Below are 24877 nucleotides of genomic sequence, written 5' to 3' on the forward strand. Positions count from 1 at the left end.
AAAGCTAAGCTTTAATAAGAAGTAACATCTCTAATTGAATTTTGGGTACCTATCTTTAGTTTTGGGTTGAAAGCATTACATAAAAAATTACACCAAAAAAAAAAAAACACTAGAAGCAAAGAATGTATCAGCGTAATTAACAAATTGGATTTAAACGCTGGAGTACCCACCAGGGGTGGGGCTGCCGACAACCGAAAACAGCCCACCATCGGAACCGTCAAGTCCGTCCGAGTACAAATCCTCTGTTCCCCTAAACGCAGCGTGAACTCCCACGATAAAAGCCCCAATTAGAACGGAAACCAACACGTTCAGCCAAACGCCAGTCAAAACTAGGGCTACAATCGTAATTACGGCGAGGATAGCCAGCACGATGCGGTCGTCGATCGAACGGTTGAGAATGACCAAGGGATCGTCACGGAAGAAGTAGAGGAAGAACCAGGCTACGAAGACGACCAAGAAAACGATCATTGAGATCGGTTGCCATAGGAGGCTGAGGAAGAGGATCACCAGGATTATCATGGCGTAGTTCACCCGGAAGTAGTTGAGGTTACGCTTCATACGGGCGGAGGCGTCACCGAAGGAAATGGGGCGGGCAAAGGACGAGAGGGAAAGGAACACCCGCCAGGGGCGGCGCGTGAAGGTCGACAGAGTAGCACGCGTGAAAAAGGCGGTGGTGGGCGGTGATTGGGAGGCCATTGTTGGCGTGGAAGAATCGAATTGGAGAGGAGTGAAGATAATCTGAACTGATAATCGACTACTGAGCTTGGCTTAACCAGCAAGGAATACACGGTAAAGCGAGAGAGATTGCGAGAGACTAGTTTGACCTCTTTCGTTTTAAAGGGAATCCTCAATTTTCCATCTGTCTTTTACTATTCTTTGATAGCGTTTTTAATTTATTTATTAACGACCCGAATTGCCATATTAAATTTTCACATTTATGCCAAAAGTTTATTTATTTATTTACCTCTTAAATTTTTCCATTTTTAATAATGAAAATATTTGATACACTACTCGTAAAAGTTTAAAACAATGAAGGAAATTGAACTATAACGTTTAACTGATAACAATAGACATTACTTGTCCTTCAAAGTTACATTTTGCACCAACAAAGTCGATTGTGAGAAAAAAATTCTTGTTTAGCAACACCTTAACACCTTATAGCATCAACAGCCATGTTTGTTGTGTATATGTTGAATCTCCACTTGTCAATCTCTTGTCATTCAGTTGCAAACCTCCAATGTTAATCTCGACGAGCCCACCACTTCGACTCCAACTAACACACCCTCTCTCTCAAGCCGCTTTCAGTCTATCAACAATTGCTCGAAATTCTGTCTCTAAGACCGAGCTAGTGTCTATATTAATGGCCATACTCAAATACCCAATTGCCTTGGTTACATATCAATTTTTTTAAACTGCTAATGGAATAAAAGATACATCACCAATATATGAAATACTTACCCTTTCAATAAAACGATGCTTTTTCTCTTAAAATATATATACACGACCTGTAATGCACAAATTGTTATATATTACTATATATGTGGATGGACGTAGATGATGCAATGCTATTGCAAGGGAACATCACCAAACAATACAAAAATATAACACAATTAATCAACATATTATTAACATTAGTCTTTGAATTGAATAATTTTTTTCAATTTTGATCCTATGATGATGCCTGAATTCTTTTAAAAAAAATATTTTTTATTAGATAATATAGTACAATTTTAGAGTATTATCTCATCACGTGATCAAAATTAGAAAACTTGTCAAGTTTCAGGACTGATATGAAAAAAGTTAACAAATTTCAAGACTAGAATGAAAAAAAAAAAGTGGATTGATTAAAGATTAAAGGTTAAAGATTAAAGCAACTAAATTCCCAATATTTATATAAATTTATCAAACACCATCTATGTGTATCACGTGATCTTTTAATATTAAAACAGAAGAACTTTTACATGTCATGAAAGAACTTGTAAGTCTTGACGTCTTCAACAACGAATCTGATTGCACCAATGCAACCCAACACAGCAACAATCGAAAACCAGGCGGCTATTCCAACATTCAGAATCCGCATGGAGATGCCAACTGCTCTGTTTTTGGGCATTTTCCCAGCTTTCAGGAATGCTAAAACAGGGAAGATGAAATCCAGGGGAGTGAATCCAATGGCACCACAAATGGACACAAAGTCTACAAAAAATGGCATTGCTGAAGCAACCAATGTAATGACAACAATGTAGATGGAGGTGAGGATTAGTCGGATAAGACCATTTTTCAACATGGATGTTCTGTTGGATGCCAATCTTTCCTCAAAATATGCATAAGTCGGCCTGCAATAAATCTAGAACAGAGGAATTGTTTTAACACTTTGGGGTTTACTGCATATTTGTTTTTTGTTTTTTTTAGAAACTTGTTCTTGAAAGGCGTCTACCTGGTAACATCCTGATATTTGAATCACGGCAAAGATATTGGCCATTATAATTGTCCATTTTGGGACAGTCAATGAAGCCACGATGTAAGGCTGCACTTGTGATCCGAATGCCCAGTATCCAGTGAAAGCTAGTTGCCAGTAAGTTAGAACAATAACACTATATGCTGCTGATACACCTTTGTACATGTTTTTCACTGAAGGTTCCCTCACTGTATTCTGGGAATTAAAAAATAATAAACTATCAATTGTTAAGCACAGAATGAATCAAATTTTTTTTATCTTAAACCTGTATTTCAGGAAGCATTGCATCTCCAAATGAAAAGGCAATTGCACCAAGAGCATTGAATGCTGCAAATCTCTTAGCAGATGAGCTTCCCTGCAAACTATAACTGATTGACTCCCTGTCAGTCATTTTACCTACAAAGTTGTCCAAAATTAGCACTTGGTTGTAGAGCTGATATGAAGATCATATCTAAGAACAAAATTAAGAATGGATATCCCCAACTTTACCATTATAGATTGTGACACCTATGGTTGTGCAGGCAAAGCCGATTGTGCTTAAAGTGCATAACCCATTGACCCATCTTAAAGAATGGATGTCAGGGAGCTGAGATAGGAAAAGTTCAAAAGCCCCAAAGAAAATAATAAAATGTTGCAAGGTGAGTGTGCCGTGCTTGTGATAGTGCTTGTAAACCGCCTGCAAATGATAGAGCACTAACTTATTGCCTTATTGATATGATTCCTTGAAGGAAATGAGGGCCAGATTGACTGACCTTGAGGCTGCTTCCAGCAGCGATTTGAATGGCAATGTTATTTCCTATTGAAGCCACCTGCTGAAAAAATGCAATAGACCAGTGACCCCAGAATCCTTCAAGAACCAGGAAGATGAAAATGGTCAAGCATATAGCATAACAGTGATTTGGAAGAATAATACAAAGAAACTGACCAAAGATGCTGTCTGCAAGAAGCCGGTAAGTGACATGCTTCTTCCCATTCCATCTCCACAAAGAGGCAATAAGCAAACTAGAATACCACGTGGCTAGTGTTGCAGTCACCAAGCTACTTACACCTTGAAATCAATCGGGCAGCAAGTTTTGTTATTCTTTTGAAGGGAAAAAAAATTATGAAGCTATAGCTGTTTTTGGGTGTATCTTATATAAACAGTGGTTAGTTGAAGACAAGGAATAAGGGGAGAAGATGATAGCAGTTACCAAGAGGCCAACCGAGGGAAGCGAGGGCAAAAGGAAGAGGAGCATAAGCGGCAGGGGTAGCAATGGTGGTGGCAACATGAAAAGCTGCGTGTTTCCATGTCCCTTTCCCGGCAGCTTCATCTTCACTTCCTACTTCGAGTTCTTGGTCCTCTTCTTTCTCAGACATGGATGGAAGTGGTTTGAACTTGTATCAGGTTATTTCCTTTCAGCTGCAACTGAGTTGGAAAATTCTGTAGCTATTTCTTTTTCCTTTTCGTCTTTTCGGATTCGGACATGATTCGTTTGACTTTATAGCTAATGTTTTTATTTTTGTCAAACAGGGTAGGTACTCATTCATTCATCAAGTGGATTGAGTAGTTTGTTTTGATTTTTATTTACCTTACGAGTGTATGGACGAAAAGTTCCATTGGTGATTCTTGCATAAATTTACTTATACATGGCTAATTCCACTCTTCATGCCTTAAGTTATTCACCCAATCCCAAATCTTTTTCTGAAATTCAAGAGGCTTTGACTAAAAATATTAAGCCTGAAGTATAAATTTGGGTAAAAAAAATTAGAACTATTTAAAATATAGGGCCGGAAGTTAAGCTTGAACACTCAAGACTTGACTCTGTCTCGTTTTTTAAGTTTGTAATATTTAATATATGTTATTTGTTTATATATTATATAATTTATAATACATAAAAATTAAATCTATAGTATTATATAATACTACCATAATGTAAATATTAAAATTTATAAGATAACTATATATGTTTAATAAATAAAAAATATAAAATTATTAAATTATTAAATATTAAATAATATAAATATATGTTTTTTTTAATTTTTTAAAAAAATAATATGAACAGGCCTAAAATAACTCACCTTAGCTATTTAGCAATACAAGCGGACTTAGACAAAATAATTTATTCATATTTCGAGTCGGACCGAACAAACATAAAATATATTAATACTATGCTTATACCCAACCTGACCCATTAATACTTTTACGTAAAATATCAAATAGTTGTCGTTTGATATTTAAGTTAATTCTTTTAATTTTATTTCTCACTTGATATTTTAAAATTCTTTTAAGGCTTGATAACTTAATTTTTTTTAAGTAAGGTTTTAATTCATTAAATATTAGTTCAGTTACCTAATTTCCTCTTAAATTATAAAACATATTGAAGAAAAAAAGAGAGAGTAATTTATTAAGTATTTTTTTAATAATTGAAAATTGTTACAATTATCAGAGATTAACCCCAAATTCATGACTAGATTTGTTCATGAATTAGGCTATTTGTTTAGGCTTGAAGATCCGTCCGGAGGTTTTGGGTAAAAATATTAAGCTCAAAAAATGAGCTCGGATAAACAAATTAGGCCCGTTTAAAATATAGGTTGGGCTCGAACTTAAACATTCAAGGCTTGAACCTGACCCGACCCTTTTTAAGTTTATAATATTTTATATTATGTTATTTTTATATATTATGTAATTTAGAACACATTAAAAAAATAAACCTATACTAAATTTATAATACAACTTAATATAAATATTAAAATAATGTTAAAATGACTATGTAAAAAATTTCAATAATTAAAAAAATATAAAATTATTAAATATTCAAATAAAATAAAATAAAATATTTTAAAAAATAATATGGGCAGGTTTGGACAAAATTTGAAGCCCAGATTTCGGGCCGGGCCGGACTTGAACAAATATAAATTATGTTAATGTTATATTTAGACTTGACCCAAATTCGACCCAACCCGACCCATGAACAGCTCAATTCATGACTATACATTAATGTTTTTGGTGAGTGAGTGAGAAAAAAAATACTTTAGCATTGATTAGCTCTGGAAAATTCTTCTTCCTTAACCTGACCGCTAAGGACTGGCATTCTTTCTGCAAAAGCGGTTAGACCAGAAATGGATGCAGGCTTTGACACCTGCTCCGATGCCCGCTCCTTCGCCCCCGCATATGGAAAAGGATCTGCTCTTGCCGGGAGAACTGGTACTGACCTAACTGGCCCTATTCCTACATGACAGGAAGACCTTCTATGCCAGTCCTACTACCAGAGTACGGACCAGACAAGGAATATCTCTTACTCCAGTACTCAAAAAAAGACAAGTCACTCTAAAAATTCTTAAAAAAGTCTTAAAATAGCCCTTGCATAGTTTACGAATTCTGCTTAGTAGGGACCTAAACACAGGAATGGTTTTTCTCAGAGTCAAACCACGCCTTATGACGAAAGGGGGAGAAAGGACGGGTCACCTGCCGATCTATGATCAAACAAAACTATACCTGAAGAATAGGATACAGATTGACCAGCACAAAAGCCATCTCTATCAATCTACGCTCATTGATGAGACGGCGACATAGAGAAGAAAGTATACCGTTCCCCCCTTGTCACTTAACTTTTGTACTGCTCATATTAATGCGAGGCATTCCTTCTCAACAGGAGGATATCGGTCTTCGGCTCCGACCATCATCCGACTGAGGTAATCTATGGCCCTATCTTTTTCTTCGTCACCCGATTCCTCTCCTGATTACTTTTCTTTATTGCTGTCCATAGTACTTCCAAAAAAGGGTACCCATTATGTCAAATGACAAGGGCAAAGAAAGGCTATGTGGTCCCGAAAACTCCTAGTCTTGATAGGCCCATTCCTTTCAAGAATTCAGTTGAAGATTATTATGAAGAGTTTTTGGCAAGACAAGAAATCCACCATAAGGGATGAAGCATAAGATAAGACGACTCACAGGGGAGAAGATAAAATATTCGGAGGAGAATGAGACCCTCTATCGGGAATGGGCTTTTGATGTCCCACGATTCTGCTAGTTTAGAAACAAAGGAGAAGGGCAGGGGTCGCTAGGTCAGAAAAGCGATAACTATAAATTCTCCCCAAGTAGGATTTGAACCTACGACCAGTCAGTTAATAGCCGACCGCTCTACCACTGAGCTACTGAGGAACAACGGACTTAAGGAAGCCGACTCTCATTCTTTGGACCAACCTATGAATGCATTTTCTTCTATCCCAACTTTTAGGGCTGTTATCATTCCAGTCCTTTCTGTCGAGCGAGTCATTTTGGTTGCAGGCGGATCACCATTCGCCCTACCTTTCTTTCTAGGGCCTTTATTGCTATTGCCATTGTCCCAGGAGGGGTAATAGCTCATAGCTCAAATATACAATTACAAGAAAGTTGAGCTCTTATATACATAAAGGGATTGTTACACTAGGTAATAGGTAGGCACAGAGAATCGTCCCTTTCCTATGCTATCAAGAATAAGGATAAGGATGAAGTGCAGGATCTACTCTGAGAAATCCATCTATGAGAGGGAACGAACAGAGTGACAGCCTACATGAATGAGTAGCACGATCAACTGCTCTTCAAAAAGAGGACTACTCAAGGAGTTTAGGGATTGCAAGCTTGGGATTACAACGAGATACCAGGACTTTTTAGGCCGTTCATCGAGCCTCCACTTTCTTGTACTAGCTTTCTAAAGGCAAGCTACTTTTTAGAATTCTCTAATTAACTAAGCTCTTTCCTTAGATGGAGTTCCCCCTATGACAGAAATGCTTGCCCCTGAATGTGGATCTATTTATTGGATTTTTCTTTGCCTAAAAAAATACTTTAGCATTGATTTTTTAAAAAAAATATAATACACTAAATACACAAAAAAAAATACTAAAATAAAAGTTTTCTAACACATTAAAAAGTATTTATATTAAAAAAACTATCATAAATATAATAAATGTTTTATTATATTAAAAACACAAATAAATATAATAAATATTTTGTTGTATTAATATAAATGTTAAATTTTTATATTTTGAGTTGGGTTATTTAGTTAGGTAAGTTTTTTAGGTATTGGGCAATGAGTTTAATTGCTATTGGATTAGTGATTTAATATAAATATAAAATATATATAATTATTATTTAAAATATATAATTAATATAATATTGTTTCCAATCCATATAAAAAACGAGCATTAAAATTTATCCAAATCCATTTTTTAGATATCGTATTTTATTCAAACTCTCTCATTTTTCGGATGAACCTTCAAGCTTAGATGGATAATCCAATCCATGAGCAAGTTTAAGAGAAAGTTAAGAAAATTGAATATTCTTTAATTTTCCTTGATTTACTTAATTTTTATTAACCTCAATTTGGAGAAAAAACTAAAAAAAGGAAATTAAAGTTTCTTTTTTAGATGTGAATTATCATTTTTATCCAATTAATTAATCTTGTAAGAATGTATAATTGTAAAAAGTAATTTTTTTTTACTTTTCACGGTTTAATCAAATAAAAATTATAAAAATTTTGTCAGTTAAATCTTAATTTGATTGGCATACACTAAGTTAGAAATATGTTAAAATGTATTGTCAGACTAAGGGGAAAACAAGTGTATATTGAGTGTTGTCAAATTATTATTGGCAAATGGCAATGGCAGCTCTGCTAAACTACCACTTTATACAGACTCAACATGTGGATTATTTAATATAATCAAACATGTGGATACTATGCTCCCAACAAAAGCTTGGAATCCCAAAAGGTGAATGTTGAGTTTCTCTTAGGCAAATAAGGCTTTAATGCCCAAACTAGTCCTATGGTAAGTCAGCTGAACAGCATATTGATAATCTTACTTGTGGTTTTTGCAATGTGTTAATTACTCTTTATTTTATTTATTTTAATATCAATATAATTATTTTTATTCAATATTAATATTAATATGAAATTTCTTATTATATTTTTTTTAAAAATATTTATGTATTTTTATATATGTATTTGGATTTTTAGAATTAGGATAAATTTGTAAATTTTGAGAATTAATTTTTTAAAAATATACCTAAATCGATATAATATGTAAAAGTTGAGGACTAAAATTGTTATTATACCAATTTTTAACTTTCATGTCAGTTTGCCATTTATGATTTTAATGAATATGACTAAAATGACGGAACTATATAATATGTGTGCTTAAATTACAAACATTTTTATTTTTGATGCTTAAAATAATTTTTTTTTGATAATTAGATGACTGTATGTGTAATTTACTCTAAAAAAAATTATTTTAATTATAACCATTATATTATCAACCTAAAGTTATAGCAATATTGGATATGTACATGATACATAAGTTTTCATTTTTTTTTTCAATAACAAATTATTAATATAAAATAATTATATTTAGTTTTTCAATAATGTTTTCTGTGATAATTATTATTACTTAATTAGATTTTAGATTAATATTATATTATACTTAATTAGCGTTACCATTATATACAAAATAAAATTAAGATTTAAAACTATAGACAGACGCTTCAAAAAGGCATTTAAAGTTTTTCTCATTTGAGTATTTGAATTTTTTTCGGTTAAAAGTGATATTTAAATCATTAATTTCGTTTAATTTGATCATAAAATATGATATTAGTTTATAAGAATATTACGCACGGTATATTTTTATTGGATGTCATACATTTTTTGAGTAAAATGAAATAAAATCGATAATTTAAGTATTTTTTTTTACAAAAAAAATTTAAATACTTAAGTGAAAAAGAATACAATTTGGAGGTTAATCTTGTAGTTAAGCTATAATTTTACTTATTATTTTGTATGAATTAGATAAAGAGTATAGAAAACATATGAAGAACCTACATGATTTTTACCATATAATAATTTTTATTACATTTTATAAATTTGAGGTCTAAGATGATAACATTGAAATTTATTAGATTAGAATAGTTCACTCATGTTACGCGTTTGGTTGATTATTTGTTTGTGTTAAATTATAGAGTAAAAATTTAAAAACTAAAATATAGTCTAAACAAAGTTTTCAGAACTAAATTGATGGTCGAACTGTTCAAGCTATTGGTTTGTATGGTTGGAATAAAGAAATCATTAAGAAATCATCAAAATTAAAAAAAAATATTTAAAAATAAAAACCAGTTCAACTAGTTTCTTAATTTGGTTCAATCGGTTTGTACTAGCTCGTGGATCAACTAGTCTGCTGCCTCTCTCCGAATCAATACTCCGAATAGCTCCTAGTCAAATTGGTCAGTTCGATTCAAACAACCATGACTCTAAGTAGGGATGGTAAAACTTGAACCCCCGATGGATTCTAAACCGATCTGCTCCCAATAGAGCAAACTTTTTCTTTTGAAAAGTGGATGCAGCTCGGGATGAATTTTTTCTTTTGGGTAATGGGTATACAACGATTATGGTAATTGTTTGCCCACCCGACTCGTTTCAATATATGAAATACTATTTACATTGTTCAATTTTAATTGTAAAATCATTTGTTTTATCACTTATTCTCTATATCAACTTTTTTCGAATAAATGTTATCATTAAATTCAAATATATATTTTATCATTATAATATTTAAAAAAATCATATAATTTAATTTTGTATCATTTATATCGCGAATAAAAAATTTAATTACCGCTACAAACAAATTTTAGCTGTTTTATTCACATATTTAAGTCATTAATAATTACAATAGTGGCGTATTTAAGAGGCTAGCACGAGCCCTTCTCTAAAATAGAAACTTATTCATTTAGGCTCTTTAAAATCTTAAATTAATAAAAATAAAATTACATTTTACCCTCCTAAAAATGATAAAAATTTAATTTAATATTTTAAAAATTATAAAAATTAAAATTATTAAAAATTAAAATTTAATTTTAACTCCCAAAATAAATTTTCTAACTTCATTCTTTAAACTATACAAAAAATATAAATTATGGATATATACATATATTTATGTGTGTATATGAACACATGCACTACATGTAATTACTTGCACGAAGATGACTGATTACAATTACTTTAATTAAATATGTTACAAAAATAAAAGGTTAAATTCTGCTATTAGACCATGTAATTTGTTTAAATTGTGTATTTAGTCTTTGTACTTTAATTTGATCAATTTCAACCTTTGTACTTTGTACTTTTCGAATTTTGAAATTTTAGTCTTATCCAATGGTAGCAGTTAATTTTGTTTGGTTAGATTTATTATGCGTAAAGTTATAAATTTAGTTAACGTTCGTCAATTGGATCATTCTTATTGACTACATTTTTTGAATTTAAAAAATTTAAGCTTAATACAAACGACAGTCGTTAAATCTATTAACCAATTTTTTGTGAGTAATATGTGAAAATAATAAGCGGACGTAGCATTACACGTTTGATAATATGTTTAACACACCAAATTTTAAAAACAACCAAACTTAATGAATTTTAATAGTTATCATTTAGTTAGGACTAAAATTTTCAAATTCTAAAAGTATAGGGACTGAAAATAACTAAATTAAAGTACATGTACTAAATCCGTAACTTACACAAAGTACAAGGTCTAATAGCATAATTTAACCTAAATAAAATTAGTAAAAGAAAAAAAAAACAGTAAAATCAAAGTTTGGAGTAATCTATAATCTTAAGTTAAAAAAAGAAAATATACTTTCTAAATTAAGAAGTGTTTATAAGCATTTTTAAATCTTTTTTATATTTTTAAAGGTGGAATCTAAGTTGGTTGTTGCTGTTTATTTTAGATAGAATTAAATTACTATTTGGGTTCTGATTTTTTTTTGAAAATATGGGAATAATTGTCGAGTTTATGGATTAGCTTGGGAAAAAAAATTCAATCCTTAATACGGGAATTCTTGCCTATCCAGATCCTAATGTAGTCACAATTGCCAAGCTCAAACCTAATTGGAACAAAAAAAAGTTTAAACCCCGATATAAGAAAGTTTCCGGCGGATTTAACCCTTTTAAATATAGTAATACACTATTTTTGTTAAATTATAAAAATAATATATTAACTATTATTTTTTAATGGGTAAACTACATCATTAATCACTAAATTATGAGTAAGTTTTCGTTTTGATCACTTAACTAAAAAAGTTATAGTTAGATTACTAAAGTTTTTGAAATTATTTTTTTAAGTCACTCAACTATTAAGTGACACTTTTTTAGTTGGTATAATAATTTTAATCCCCTTCTTTTATATTTTCTGTCAAATTGACCTTGATTTTATATAAAAATTATAAAAAAAATAGAAAATTCTATATAAAAATTCCAGAAAAATAAAATCTAAAAATGTATGGGAAATAAAAAAAATCATTTAATAGAATTCCTAACAAATTAAAAAACCCAAAACAAAAAATTAAATCACTATATGCCTCAGTATTTCTCGAAATCAAATTAGTAATATTTTCAAGTTAAATTCCATGCCCTTGAAGAATGTCAGAATTAATATTATAGAGATTTGTGAAATTGACTTTGATTCTATTTTTTAGCTAAAAAATATAAAAATTACGGTAAAATTTTCTTTTTCAAACTTAATTCAGATTTCTAATTTATTTAAATTATCTTTCAAAACTCAAATTGTAAAAAAAAAAAATTGTATTCTGAATTCTTTTCTTTCTTATTATGAAAAATCATGCCAAGAAACAAAAGAGGTTAAATTAATGATAATTTTGCTTAATGTTTTTTTTTCTATGCCTTTTAAAGAATGGGTACTGGATATCTCTATATAGATAATAGGGAGAGAAATTTTGGAGGGTATAAAAATAATCCCTCATTTTTTCTCACTTTATCTATTTTTGAAATTTTATCTACTTTTATTTTTATTTGGGTAAACTGTCAAAATAGTCACTTTTGTTTCTCTCAGGTTACATTTTAGTCACTTATGTTTGAAATGTTACGTTTTAGTCACGTTATCGTGTTGTAACATTTTAGTTACTGAGTGTTAATTGCCGTTAATAGTGTAATCGTAAGTTGACATGGCACGTTAAATCATCATTTCAAACAAAAAATTTAGTTTAAATTATACAATTGCTCCCTTTTTTTTTTCTTTTTGAGCAAGTTAATTTTTTTCTTTTACGTTAAAAGAGGTGGAGAAGGGAAGAAAATAGAGGGAGAAGTAGAAGAGAATGGAAAATAGAGAAAAAAAAGAGAGAGGAAAAGTTAAAAAAAAAAGAACCAAAAAAATTGCTCAAAACAAAAAAAATATAGGGACCAATTGTATAATTTAACCTAAAATTTTTACTTCAAATGATGATTTAACGTGCCACATCAGCTTACGATTACACTGTTAATGACAATTAATGGCTCAGTGACTAAAATATTACAACATATTAACTTAAGTAACTAAAACTTAACATTTCAAACATAAATGACTAAAATATAATTCGAGGGAAGCAAAAGTGACTATTTAGGCAGTTTACCCTTTTTTATTTTAGATTTTAGTATTTTTAAAAAGATTTTCAATTTTTTTTATCGATTTATATATAGTCAACGTCAAATTGACAAAAAGTTATAAAAAAATAAAGACTAAAATTATTATTATACCAACTAAAAAAATTGTCACTTAACAGTCATGTGATCAAATAAAACAATTTCGAAAATTTTAGTGACCAAATTGTAACTTTTTTCAATTAAATAACCAAAACTAAAACTTACCCGTAGTTTAATGACTAACTATGAATTTACCCTTTTTTATATATATTATTTTATTAATGAAGCCTTGGAAGGTGTATATCATTATTCAAGGGCAGCGTGACCTACTTGGGTCCCACGGTCAGTGTCCTCCAGACCCAAGTTAGCGTTCCGACATAAGCATCTCGGCAGTCAAAGCCACCGCTTATCATGAGGTACGTGGTAAGATTTTAAGGGCGAAAATGGGTATACGTGGGGAAATATGATTGGTTGGACCCAACAACGGCTTAATCGGATTCTGCTCTCGTGTACCGGGCTGGGCCCCACTTTTGATAAGAAAGGCAAAAAGTTAAAACGCTCCAAAGCAAAGTAAAAAAAGCATAAAGTTTACTACGCATTTCAGTTTTTTACCCTTTCTTACTCTCTTTTTTTAGTATTAATAAATATATTTCTTAATTTTTAAATAATTTAATAATACATTAAATGTAACAAAGGGTGGTAAAAATATAATGAAGTATTTGCCCCTTATATTAAAAAAAATAGATAAATTAATATTTAATTATACATTAGATCAATGAGTAAACTAATTTTTTTTGCTAAAAATTTCATTAATTTTTAATTTTAAAAACTGATATAGCTGACAAAATAACTAGATAATGAAATGTGGTGCAACACATGTACCACATGTTGACGTACAAAAGCTATTTTTTAACAGTAGAAATAGATGAATTTTTTAACTGAATGATCAACTAACTCTTTGATCTAACGTACAGAGATTAATTTGCCCATTTTTGATAGAAAAAAAATATTAAAATATAGTCCTGTTATATTAAAATCCTCAATTATGAACACATATGTATAATGTATAATGCTATTATAAAGTGTGATACAATATTAAGTGAGCAATTATGTTATAAGTGTCATAAGTATTAAAGTGTCATACCATAAGTTGTATTTATAATTTGATGAGGGGCTAAATTATAAATACCAAAAACTGATTTAATAACTAGTTATTTAAAAAGGGGCAGTGGTCCCTAAAAAGTATGTATCTGGTATTTCTTTTCCATCCCCATCAGAGAGAGTTATACTAAGAGAAAAACTATTTTCTTGGAGCAATCTCCAATAATTGATTTAGGTACGCTTCCGCATATAATTTTATTTTTAATGATCTCACATGATAGATTTTGATATGTTAAGTTTTATACCACAAAAAATTCAACTTTTAATATTTTTACCACCAAAGAATACAAATTGGACCTTGGTTGACCTAAATTTGAGTTAAAAGTTAGAAGTAGGAGTGAGCAAAATCTGATTCAATTCGAAAAACTCGATAAAAAATTCAAATTTTGAATTAAGTAGTTCGAGTTATATGAGTTAATCAAGGTATTCGGATCAACTCGAAGAAAAAATTAATATTTTTGGTTTAGCTCGAATATAAATTACAGAATTCGAGTTTTCCGAAAATCCGAATAAGAAAAGACAAAACTATGTTGTTTTGATAAATATTTACTTTTTTAAAAGTTAAAAGTCAAAACCATTAAGTTAAAATACAAAACCATAATATTATTTTTTATACTTCATCTCCTAGTTAAATAATCGGTCTATGTAATTATAACATTGAGTATAAATAATAGGATTCGTTAACTCGACTTGAAATTTTGACTCGATTCGATAAAAAATCAAATTGAGTTTGGTTGCTAAAATATGATTCTTCAACTTGACTAACTTAAAATTTTTTTATTCGATTCAACTAAACTCGATCGAATACTCACCCCTAATTTTTTATTTAATAATATGTATGAAATCCACCCTGGGTGGATTCTAATGTAATAGTTAAGCTATCAGTATGTATGTGAATTCCAAAAGAGTCAGAGTGGACGACGAATACGCTATGCATCATTTGTGTTTTGTTTTTCAACATGAAAAATGCTAAAAAAAGGAGTAATTCATATTTAGCATTCTTCAACTATACAATGAGAAAATGCATTAACATTTGTAGTAATTTTAAAGATAATCGGTTTCTAAAAATGATGGAATTGAATTAGGTTAATAATAATAGACTAAATCTATGACACAAAAAATGACAAATTTCATCGTCCATGACAAGAAGAATTACAATAAAGTAAATAGTAAAAAGAATAAGAAAAAGAGCAGAGGATTGAAAAGTAAGTATCAATGTCCCCTCCAACTCTTGACCAGTTCCTCAACAACTCTGCAATTTACAGTAGTACAAGACAAAGTATAAGGAAACCTCAAAGCATGTCTGGTTTCTGGAACAGATTGATAATTAAAAACAACTGGAGCTGAAATGGTGTTAAGCAGAAATGGCAGAAGGAAAAGAATGAACCCAAACCAAGGTGTTTTGTTTGGGTCCCACCTTCAAATCTGTGACAAAGACGGCAGTTTCGTTGCTTCATCTTCCCCCTTTTTCTTATTTATATATTTAAATCTCTCTTCCTATTGATTTTTTTGTTTTTGTTTTTGTAATATTATAATAATAATATAGTAGAAAAGATGGGAGCTTTGTTTGTATTATGGCCGTTTGTGAGTTTCTCTCCTCTCAAAGCCAAAAACAAAGTCTTCTCTTTCACACCTTTCAATCTCAGAAAATAGAAAAAGTAAAACGTGGGGAGAAGAATTTAGGGTTTTGACAACACCAAGTCCAACAAGGTCTGTTTTTTTTTCCTTTCTTTTTTTGGGGGCACTTTTTCCCTTTATTTTTCTCTTAATGAGAGTGTTGTTTCTGCTTTGATCCTTGTTGAGTCTCTGGGTGATCTGGAAGTTGAATTTTCGCTGATTGGTCTTTCTTTTCTTTAACCTTTTTGGTTTAAAGATCTAATGTTTTAGTGAACTTTGTTGATTTTTTTGTTTGTTTAGCTAATCTGGGTTTGCAGAATTGGTGGTAATATGGAGGAGGTTGAGGAAGCTAACAAGGCAGCAGTGCAGAGTTGCCATAGAGTATTGAGTCTTTTGTCCCAGCCTCAAGATCAAGTTCACTACAGGAATTTAATGGCTGAAACAGGGGAGGCTGTTTTTAAGTTCAAGAGAGTAGTTTCTCTTTTAAACTCTAGTTTGGGACATGCAAGAGTGAGGAAACTGAGGAAATTACAAACCCCTTTTCCTCAAAGCATCTTTTTGGATAATCAACTCCATAACCCAACAGATTATCCATCCAAGGATTTGCAGCTCGGTTACCCTCAAGAACTTAGTTCACATGCTAAGAGCTCTCTCTATTTGGGAACCCCATGTTTGGAACTGAGTTCGAATGGTAAAAACCCTCTTCCACTCGCCCAACAGCCACCTCCTCCTGCCCACTATCATTTCCTCCACCAACAAAGGCTACAGCTCCAACAGCATCAAGCTGAAATGTTGTCTAGGAAGAGTAATAGTGGGATTAACTTCAACTTTGATAGCTCTAGCTGCACACCTACCATGTCATCAACTAGGTCTTTCATTTCTTCTCTGAGTATAGATGGTAGTGTAGCTAACATGGATAGTGGGAATGCCTTCCATTTAATCGGCGCACCTCGATCCTCGGATCAGGTTTCCCAACACAAAAAGAAGTGTTCTGGTAAGGGAGAAGATGGGAGTGTCAAATGTGGAAGTAGTGGGAAATGCCACTGCTCAAAAAGGAGGTTGGATTCTCTTCTTTTTCCACAATTTCACATCTTTATAGAATTATGCTTTCCCTTTTATGGAGAGTGAAGGGATGTGATCTGGACTGTTGAGTTTTTACCTTAAATTGGTTGCATTGTATTGACAGGAAACATAGGGTAAAGAGATCAATCAAGGTTCCTGCTATCAGTAACAAGCTTGCTGATATTCCTCCTGATGATTATTCATGGAGGAAATATGGGCAGAAGCCAATCAAGGGTTCTCCTCATCCCAGGTAATATCATTATCATCTTATCAGACTGCTATCTCATTTATATGAATTTTGGTGTTGCCCTGCTGGGTTTTGCTTGTATGCATGGATGAACTTTTAGATTGAAAATGACTAGTAATGGAAAGTCATTTAACTCCCTGGTCGTAGTGTCTGCGATATATGATTATCAGATTATCTTTTCCATTAGGGGACTTGAAATATAGTGTTTTAAGCTTTTGATTCTCATCTGATTTTGACTCCCACCAGGACTAAGATGAATAGAGGGATGCATTTAAGTCTTCAGTTTTATAATGTTGGACCGAGCTGTAAAATTTTATGTGCCGTTGGTGGAGTCTGTCGTATAAAATCGACTTAGGTGGTCTTTTGTTTATAAACTGTGTAGGGGATATTATAAATGTAGCAGTATGAGAGGTTGCCCTGCGAGGAAACATGTGGAGAGGTGCTTGGAAGAGCCGGCTATGCTTATTGTTACGTATGAAAGTGAGCACAACCATCCAAAGTTACCGTCACAAGCAACGACATAATCTCAGTGGAAACATTGCTAAAGAATTCGTCAAGTCTTTCAATGTTCAATCTGGTCATGTACATATTCTGCATGGTTCAAGCATGGGATAAATAGGAACAGTTTCTTTCTTCTTTTCTCCCTTCTTTTTGAGGGGCTTTGGAAGGTTGGCTTTCCAAGCCTTTTCTAAAAATTCGGCAGCCGACATTAAAAGCCTAGTGCTGGACCAAAACGAGATTGGAGAATTAGGTTTAAATTGTAAAGAGCTGTTCCATCTTCCATGACAATGAAAAGCTTGAAAGGGGTTGAACTTTTTGAATTAAATGAAATGGCATTAGTGCTGCCCAAGATGCTGTAATTGGTATACATTTTAATTTTTTATGAACAAAAGGGGTTGTGGGGCTGCCTTTCTTTTGTGTGCAACATGGCATGAGATGGAAGTTTGGCTGCTGCTTGCATGTCTACGCGTGAATACGTTTGGAACCAAACCAAAATTGTCGAAAATTTGTCCAAGCTACCAAGTCTTGGTCATAATTTTTCAAGTTTCTTTTCACTTTTCGGGTTATATGTGTCATCTCCTCTGAACTTTAAAGGCCAACAAAGGATTTGCAGTCTTGTACATACAGCTGGAAACTTCTGAATAATGACATAACTAGGGTATACCTACCAAACTGATTGCGTTCAAAGATTTGTCTGAGTTAATAATCTCCAATTATATAACATGTTATTATTGGAAGTGAAACTCTAGTGAGCCTTGCAACAAGGCATGTGAACTGCGTAGACTAAACTAACATGGGCAACATGGCTCGACAACACATTGTAACTGTATTCCCTCTTCCATTAGCAAAAGGCTGACCTTTTTCCTAAACTAGTTTGAATGGATTAGCTGTGGCATTATGGTAGAAATTTCGGTCCTGTAGTCCTACAGAGACTTTTTATGAACAAAATCATGAGCTAAACCAAACAATACGCAAGAAAAAAGGAATGATGATAATGAGATTAAAATTTGGAGGTTGAATTTTGGTTAAAAAGTTGGTGCTTCAAACAACTATTAATGCAACAAGTACAACCTTAGATGATAAGGAAGAAGAGTTGAAAAAGTAAAATGAATTGAGACGAGCCAACAATTTGTTAGTTGTAGACTAGATGATGTCCAATCAGAAGATAAGAGTCACATCTGTGAAACCATAAAACCCATAATATGACACAAGGAATGCGTTACGAGGATTGGTTTCAGGACAGGGCAAGTAGGCTGGCTTTCCTTGTCTTGTGTGGGTAAGAAATACAAAAGATTAACTCAGCAATTTAACATTTGTTCAAACTGCAATGAGTTTGTGATTGTTAGGGCTACCTGAAAATTCCAATTTTTATTATAATAAAAATAAAATCGTAACATGGATAGAAAGGTAGTATTCATAGTTACACTACATAATTAAAGATAAAAACTGGGGACTTTTGTTCTTTCAAGTGAAACCCTACACAAGGGATAACTTTTTACCTTAAAATTTAGGAAAATGTAATGAATCTGATTATGATTGAATATAGGTTGGGTTTGCTTATCCAATATATAAAATAATACAATATATGGTGGGTTTTTACTTAACATGTCAGTTATGTGGAGAATGGGGATAAACAAGATCGGACAGCTGAGAACTGGGCCAAAAAACTTGAGCCTAATTGTTTCATCAAAGCCAGGCCAGACCCATTGATCAAAATTCAATAACATAAACCTTAATTTTTTTAGTAATAGTTCAGAATAAGGGGAAATAGGAAAGAAATGCAAAGCTTGACAGAGTCCTTTTCTAAATTGAATAGTCAAAAGAGAAGCATCAACATTAGACATATTGATCAAAATTCAATAACAAAACAACATTCCAACAAGACCAAGAATAAAGACACATGCATAATCTCTTTCATTTGAGTGGAATAAACCTGGATGAATGGGTGGCACCAATACCCGGTCTTCCGTGCTTTACTGGCTTGTAGGAGATTGAGAATTCAGCCAAATAGTGGCTAATCATTTCTGGCTTGATTTCCACTTGATTGAAGGTCTTTCCATTGTAAACACCGATAATACTACCAATCATTTCAGGAACTATAATCATGTTGCGGAGGTGTGTCCTAACTGGCTCGGGTTTCTCACCAGGTGGCGCCTCACGTTTCTATTTCAAGACACCCGCAAAACATTCTCAGTTTATGGTGCTATCTATAGTTACTTTATAGTAATCATTAACATGGAATAAAATGGTTCAGGGGAAATTTATTATAAATCAACAAATCAGTTAAATATCATAATGAATAATCACGCTATCTACTTCACTGGCAATATTTGCAACAGCCACAAATCTCACGTAACAGAGAGATCCCAGATGAAACTACACAATGGCTAAACAAGGGCAAAGGAGAAAGGAAGATAATCATGAAATGATCAAGCTATTACAGCCATGAAATCATAAGATTCCCACAATGTTGCTTGTGAAACAGATAACTTTATTATGTGCACAAATCAAGAGAACCAACATATTGTAAAAAAAAACAACTGTATTGTAAAAAAAATATGGTAAACGTCATCAAATGAAGAGGAGCAATATAAACAAAGTGAAGTTCAAAAAATTCTGAGAACAATATACTACTGGCTATCGAATCTAGGAAGCATTTTCCTTATAAAACTTAGATGATAATCAATACCATTTATCTATATCTAGTTAATCACATTAAAGTACCATACACAACCAACTACAACAATATATTACAGAAAAAGATTAGGAGAGTAATCCAAAACCCTATGCATTTTAAGAAAGTAATCATATGAAATGCAAATCCAAGCATTAAAAAACAAGAAAAGAAAAAAAATTAAAGTATTAATTAGGTCCTCACATAGTCGAAAAAGAAGGGAAATAGAATACTTACAGCCTTGCGTAATTTTTTTATCAGAGCCATTGGCTTCCTCTTTAAACCTCTCTGAAACCTAAAAAAGTAGAAACGAAACTATCTAATTTTCGAAATTAAAAAAAGGCATAAAAACAATCTTGAAGAATTAAAAAGTAAAAAAGAAGATCGAGTAGGGAAAATAGCGAGAGCTAACCTTCGGCGTGCACGGGCGGGAAAGAGCTTGACGAGTTCATCAGTGGACATATCCAAGAGAGCATCGAGATCGACACCTCTGAAACTGAACTTCTTGAACGTTCTCTTCTTCGGTACACCTGGTGCGGCGACATCGGCATCCACGTCCGCCTAAACGAAATGAACCAAAAAAAAAAAAACTTAGAAAAAACACTATTGTTAAGAAAATATTTGGATCCCGAGAAACTTGAAGAGAAGGATCTAGAAAATGAAGCAACATTGAAAGAAAAGAGAGATGAGTGAAGTTAGCAACGATGGCGAGACCATGGCTAGGAGATGAAGTAAACAGCACCAAAAACTCGAAGCCGCGGGAGAGTGAGCAAGAGAGTGCGTTTTCTAGGGTTAAGATATTGCGGGGCAAGAATTTATAGGTAACCGAAATGGAAACGGGCATTTTACTCTACCGACCCGGATTGGACACCAATTGACTTGGTCCATTGAACTTACTTAGTAGGTGCTATTTTTTCACTCTCTTACAATCGGATCCATCATGGTATTGGTCTAGAAAAGGTTGAATCCATTAATTTGTAAGCGAATATGGTGAAATAATTTATTTGATCGAATTGTATGAATCAATCATAATCGATTCAATAACCCATCCGATTAAAAATAATATATAAAAATTATATATTTTGAGATTAATAGCTGAATTAAAAAGTGGAATGATGATCCAACTGCATTGATACCATAATTTAAATCATACAAAATACTCCATCTGCATTAACTGAATTTTGTGAACTTTGGAAACTTTATCTCAAAGTTGCAGCTGCAATTGCTCTTTGCTTTTTCTTTTCTTAAAAATCCCTGTTTGGAGTTCCCATTAAGCCAATACACTCTACTGACACTAGCAGATTATTTGAAACAATTAAAGGGAAATATTGTGGTTTTCGGTTTCCTAGTCTAAACTTGGTTTTAGCTAGTAACAATAAATTTACACATAAAGCTTCATCATCATCATCATCCAACAAGGTATGAGAATTTAGACATGTTCAGCCTGCAATTTCTGTTTTGTGAACATTCATATGTGGGAAACTACATTTGCCATTCTTTCAACTTTCTGGATGGTATACTTCAGTTCCTGTTGGATATTTACTCTTGAAGGTGATAGTACAATGTCTTTCCATATCGAACCGGTTTGACAAGCGGGGTTAGGATACCTGTAAAGTTCGTATATGGAATCCGCGTTTTCGTTCAGCCTGCCTATCCTCTTTAAACACCCGATCTCGTCGGGATCCACTAGTAATGTCCTGTCTTTCTCTTTCCATCCTATCAACTTCACATACATTGTTTAAGTCAATACTTCATCAAGTAATCATGCTAACAAATGAAGGTGGGAGTGATAGTGAAATTTCACCTTAGGTGGACCTTCCAAGGCGTTGGTGCTATATAGCCTAGCGTTGTCAACCAGTTGGCAATATGTTGGAAATGCATTTGCAAATCTCTTGTGGGATTTCAATTGTGAATTCACTCTTACGGCTCGTCTACACATTATAGCTCTCCTGAATTTATTAGATTCCTTCATAGAATCAGTATCTCAGGGTAAAAGGGAAATAAAATATTCTTACTAGGCATAGTTTTGTTTCAGTGTGTGCCTTACCTTATGCCTCTAATAACTGCTAAATAAGCTTCACAAACAACCCCAACCAGCTCTATTCTGTATGGCTTCCTCCTTTTGCCTCCTTCTGGAACTTGATCTTCTTCTTCGATTTGTTCCCAGTAGTTCTCAGTTATGGTCCCATCGGGGTTTTTCTTGTAACCAGCACCCATACGATACCGGCGGCGATGGACACATCTGGCCATAGTTATTGTCTGTAAAACAAATGGTATCCAGGACAGTGTTCCATCCATGATCACATCCCGCCCTTCGTTCAGTGCTGTCACTAGAAGGGACGATGCTGCATCTGTAGATGATTGGTGCACCTGTTTCGATTAATTAAGCCTCCATCTTAAGTGCCGATAAGAAACATGCATAGATGCCATTCAATATAACCTATTAAGTTATGTTGTTATTGTATAGTGAAACCGGTTTCAGTCATTAAGCTATCCCATTGAACACAAATGTCCTTCTATTCGCCTACTACCATGCAGCTGAGCGAGACAAGGTGAATGGTATGATATGATTGATAGAATTTTGGTGTGCTAAAGTGAAGGACATGGTGGACTGGATGTGGGATGAGACAGAAAAATCAATACTTACTAATTCGGCCGTATGGACCATGTCTGAATGACCTCGTTTGCTGAGGGCTCTGTAGATAACATCTGATTCTTTGAATGCATCTGCCTCAATCACAACTGCATTCCCTGCTGCTCCTGCCCAGAATGGTCTGTTCATATGTTATGCAAAACGCTTTATATTAGTGCTTTTAAATATTGCTCTTGTTTTTAATATACAGTGTTTAAATGCTGTAGGAAGAAATAAAGATATCTGTAACTAAACAGTGGTTAAGCTCCAGGTTTTATTGCATTCTGATTCTTCCTAAAACATAAGTCGAACAATTACATTTAAGTTCATCTTGGTCTTAAGTTTTTTTTTTTTTTTTGGGTAAAAAAAGGGCTTACTCTTTGAGAATGTCCTTAAGCACAGTGCTCTTCCCAGCTCCCATCCCACCTCCCATGAGGAGCAGCACTGGACTTCTGTCACTGTGAGCCACTGGAGCCATCACCTCTGTACATTGAGAATCATCTGTTGATGTAAGCCCCATTGCTTTCATTTCTTCCACCAATGTAGTGAAAACTCTAGCCACCTTTAGATTTTTTGTCACCCTCTCAAATCTCTGCTCCCTATATTAGAAAAGCATGATTTATTCTCCTGTAGGAATTAGCATCAAATGTTGGTATGTATACGGTATGAATATGCCCAGTTTGTTTTCTTATATGCAGAGGCATGTCCACATGTTCGAACATAGGTGCTTCAGCTTATACAAGGATGGTAAGAGACTATATCTGGGCTGGTTTAAGATCTTAATTCCAGTTTCTTGTAATAGTTGGATGCATATTCAAAATGGTCCATCTCATTTCAATATTTCATATTTTTAAAATGATATGAAAACAATGAATAGGTAATGTAATAATCAATGCCCAACCTAGTTGCTGCCATGAAAATCTGCTTGAGCTTTCTCTTGGGTTCAGCATCAGTACTTAAAACCTGAAACCATATAGCAAAAAAAAAAAAAAAGCGTTCACTTTCTACATGTTTCTATCAGAATACAGAAAATATAAAGAAAGAATGAAAAGAGAAATGAATCTAACATACATATACATATATTTTAGTACCTGGGTGATCATAAGATCTGCATGGCACCAATGAAATGCAAAATAACTAAGAATGCATCTCTCAAACTCTTCCACAAGCTTAACAAAGAGAGAATCCACATCCGGCTCATTGGAGAAGAATGTATATATATCATCTTCACAACCTTCTAATTTCCTGATATATTCGGCAGATAACTTGCAGAGCAAAGGGCATTCTCTTCTATCTTTAAATCCCATCTGCCTAGCTGAAATACATAGGATAGGAGAAACAAAATCAAGGGTCGGACTCGAAATACGTGAAGGAGAATCCATGGAGGATCATATAAATTTAAAAATATATATATTTACCTACGTAGTGAGGGAAGCGTTCGACCTTATCAATGCGGCCGCCGCCTTTGTCTCTGGATCGTAGGCGTGGGATGATCTTTTCATCCCTTAGTTTCCATAGATGAAACCGCAACGCTGCTGCAATGATGATGCCTATAGAAGAGGCAACCATGATTTGTGTGAATGTGGGTTCGCTGTGATTATCTGAACAACACAAATAGATATATATATTAATTTATATATAGATGCATAAATCACGTAAAAGGGCTTGTAAAATGATTTGTGACTTACCTTTATGCATGTTTTATAATTCCAAAAACTAGAATTTTCTTCGAGGCTTGATGATGATGATGATGATGATGATGATGATGAGAACCCCAATGCCAGAAGAAAAATTGCCATTAATCTTGGTTGAACCTGCACATTTTTATCCTTTATATCTGTTCATTGAGATGGTTTCATGGATGCTCATTCAGATGAAGATCGAGCACCGACACATGTAATAATCTGATGATTTCTTGCTTCCCCTAAATGCATACATCTCCCATATTCAAAACTTCTTTTTGCTATTTATATTATGGTTCTTAATTTAACTTAATTCGATCCATCGAAGCCTTTTATATTATTTTTGGGAAATGGAGGAAATGTATATTACTAAGTTTCAATGTCAAAAAAACAAAGGTGGATGGATCCACATTGCGATTGCATGCATGCATTCA

General features: G+C 33.0%; 5 protein-coding genes and 1 non-coding gene across 6 annotated transcripts; 1 reads left to right on the top strand and 5 right to left on the bottom strand.

The window, feature by feature from the left end:
* Nucleotides 1-10: 10 nt before the first annotated feature.
* LOC107955460 (PRA1 family protein E) lies at nt 11-963 on the bottom strand. The gene has a single exon (XM_016891252.2). It carries the CDS (start codon nt 694-696, stop codon nt 151-153), a length of 546 nt encoding a protein of 181 aa, XP_016746741.1. The 5' UTR covers nt 697-963; the 3' UTR covers nt 11-150.
* Nucleotides 964-1865: 902 nt separating this feature from the next.
* Nucleotides 1866-4031, bottom strand: LOC107956887 (GABA transporter 1). The gene is made up of 7 exons (XM_016892374.2): nt 3646-4031; nt 3381-3503; nt 3208-3302; nt 2945-3131; nt 2721-2851; nt 2435-2650; nt 1866-2344 (listed from the first exon to the last, which is right to left on the bottom strand). Exons 1-7 carry the CDS (start codon nt 3809-3811, stop codon nt 1958-1960), a joined length of 1305 nt encoding a protein of 434 aa, XP_016747863.1. The 5' UTR covers nt 3812-4031; the 3' UTR covers nt 1866-1957.
* A 2493-nt stretch (nt 4032-6524) lies between these two features.
* On the bottom strand, nt 6525-6596 carry TRNAN-GUU (transfer RNA asparagine (anticodon GUU)). The gene has a single exon. It is a non-coding gene; the product is annotated as a tRNA-Asn (tRNA).
* An 8637-nt stretch (nt 6597-15233) lies between these two features.
* Nucleotides 15234-17862, top strand: LOC107955457 (probable WRKY transcription factor 21). Its single transcript, XM_016891248.2, has 4 exons — nt 15234-15738; nt 15946-16703; nt 16832-16957; nt 17337-17862. The coding sequence occupies exons 2-4, from the start codon at nt 15976-15978 to the stop codon at nt 17476-17478; spliced, it is 996 nt and encodes a 331-aa protein (XP_016746737.1). The 5' UTR covers nt 15234-15738; nt 15946-15975; the 3' UTR covers nt 17479-17862.
* Nucleotides 17863-19230: 1368 nt separating this feature from the next.
* Nucleotides 19231-21154, bottom strand: LOC107955458 (40S ribosomal protein S15-4). The gene is made up of 4 exons (XM_016891249.2): nt 20844-21154; nt 20542-20690; nt 20367-20424; nt 19231-19618 (listed from the first exon to the last, which is right to left on the bottom strand). Exons 1-4 carry the CDS (start codon nt 20844-20846, stop codon nt 19370-19372), a joined length of 459 nt encoding a protein of 152 aa, XP_016746738.1. The 5' UTR covers nt 20847-21154; the 3' UTR covers nt 19231-19369.
* A 71-nt stretch (nt 21155-21225) lies between these two features.
* LOC107955456 (calmodulin calcium-dependent NAD kinase) lies at nt 21226-24727 on the bottom strand. The gene is made up of 9 exons (XM_016891247.2): nt 24450-24727; nt 24180-24362; nt 23853-24076; nt 23663-23724; nt 23139-23360; nt 22777-22903; nt 22177-22499; nt 21934-22078; nt 21226-21852 (listed from the first exon to the last, which is right to left on the bottom strand). The coding sequence occupies exons 1-9, from the start codon at nt 24457-24459 to the stop codon at nt 21598-21600; spliced, it is 1551 nt and encodes a 516-aa protein (XP_016746736.2). The 5' UTR covers nt 24460-24727; the 3' UTR covers nt 21226-21597.
* Nucleotides 24728-24877: the final 150 nt, after the last annotated feature.

The sequence above is a fragment of the Gossypium hirsutum genome, chromosome A07 (assembly GCF_007990345.1).
Source record: "Gossypium hirsutum isolate 1008001.06 chromosome A07, Gossypium_hirsutum_v2.1, whole genome shotgun sequence".
NCBI lineage: Eukaryota > Viridiplantae > Streptophyta > Magnoliopsida > Malvales > Malvaceae > Gossypium > Gossypium hirsutum.

Excerpts from the sequence above, each read along its gene's own strand:
- LOC107955460 (XM_016891252.2), bottom strand. The coding sequence starts at position 696 with ATGGCCTCCCAATCACCGCCCACCACCGCCTTTTTCACGCGTGCTACT.
- LOC107956887 (XM_016892374.2), bottom strand. The coding sequence starts at position 3,811 with ATGTCTGAGAAAGAAGAGGACCAAGAACTCGAAGTAGGAAGTGAAGAT. Across the intron at positions 3,504-3,645 it reads TTCCCTCGGTTGGCCTCTTG|GTGTAAGTAGCTTGGTGACT; the intron begins GTAACTGCTATC and ends ATTGATTTCAAG. Across the intron at positions 2,345-2,434 it reads AAATATCAGGATGTTACCAG|ATTTATTGCAGGCCGACTTA; the intron begins GTAGACGCCTTT and ends CCTCTGTTCTAG.
- LOC107955457 (XM_016891248.2), top strand. The coding sequence starts at position 15,976 with ATGGAGGAGGTTGAGGAAGCTAACAAGGCAGCAGTGCAGAGTTGCCAT. Across the intron at positions 16,704-16,831 it reads TGCCACTGCTCAAAAAGGAG|GAAACATAGGGTAAAGAGAT; the intron begins GTTGGATTCTCT and ends TTGTATTGACAG. Across the intron at positions 16,958-17,336 it reads AAGGGTTCTCCTCATCCCAG|GGGATATTATAAATGTAGCA; the intron begins GTAATATCATTA and ends TAAACTGTGTAG.
- LOC107955458 (XM_016891249.2), bottom strand. Across the intron at positions 20,425-20,541 it reads CCCGCCCGTGCACGCCGAAG|GTTTCAGAGAGGTTTAAAGA; the intron begins GTTAGCTCTCGC and ends CTACTTTTTTAG. Across the intron at positions 19,619-20,366 it reads TAAAAAAATTACGCAAGGCT|AAACGTGAGGCGCCACCTGG; the intron begins GTAAGTATTCTA and ends GTCTTGAAATAG.
- LOC107955456 (XM_016891247.2), bottom strand. Across the intron at positions 24,077-24,179 it reads ACGCTTCCCTCACTACGTAG|CTAGGCAGATGGGATTTAAA; the intron begins GTAAATATATAT and ends TATGTATTTCAG. Across the intron at positions 22,904-23,138 it reads CTTAAGGACATTCTCAAAGA|ACCATTCTGGGCAGGAGCAG; the intron begins GTAAGCCCTTTT and ends ACATATGAACAG.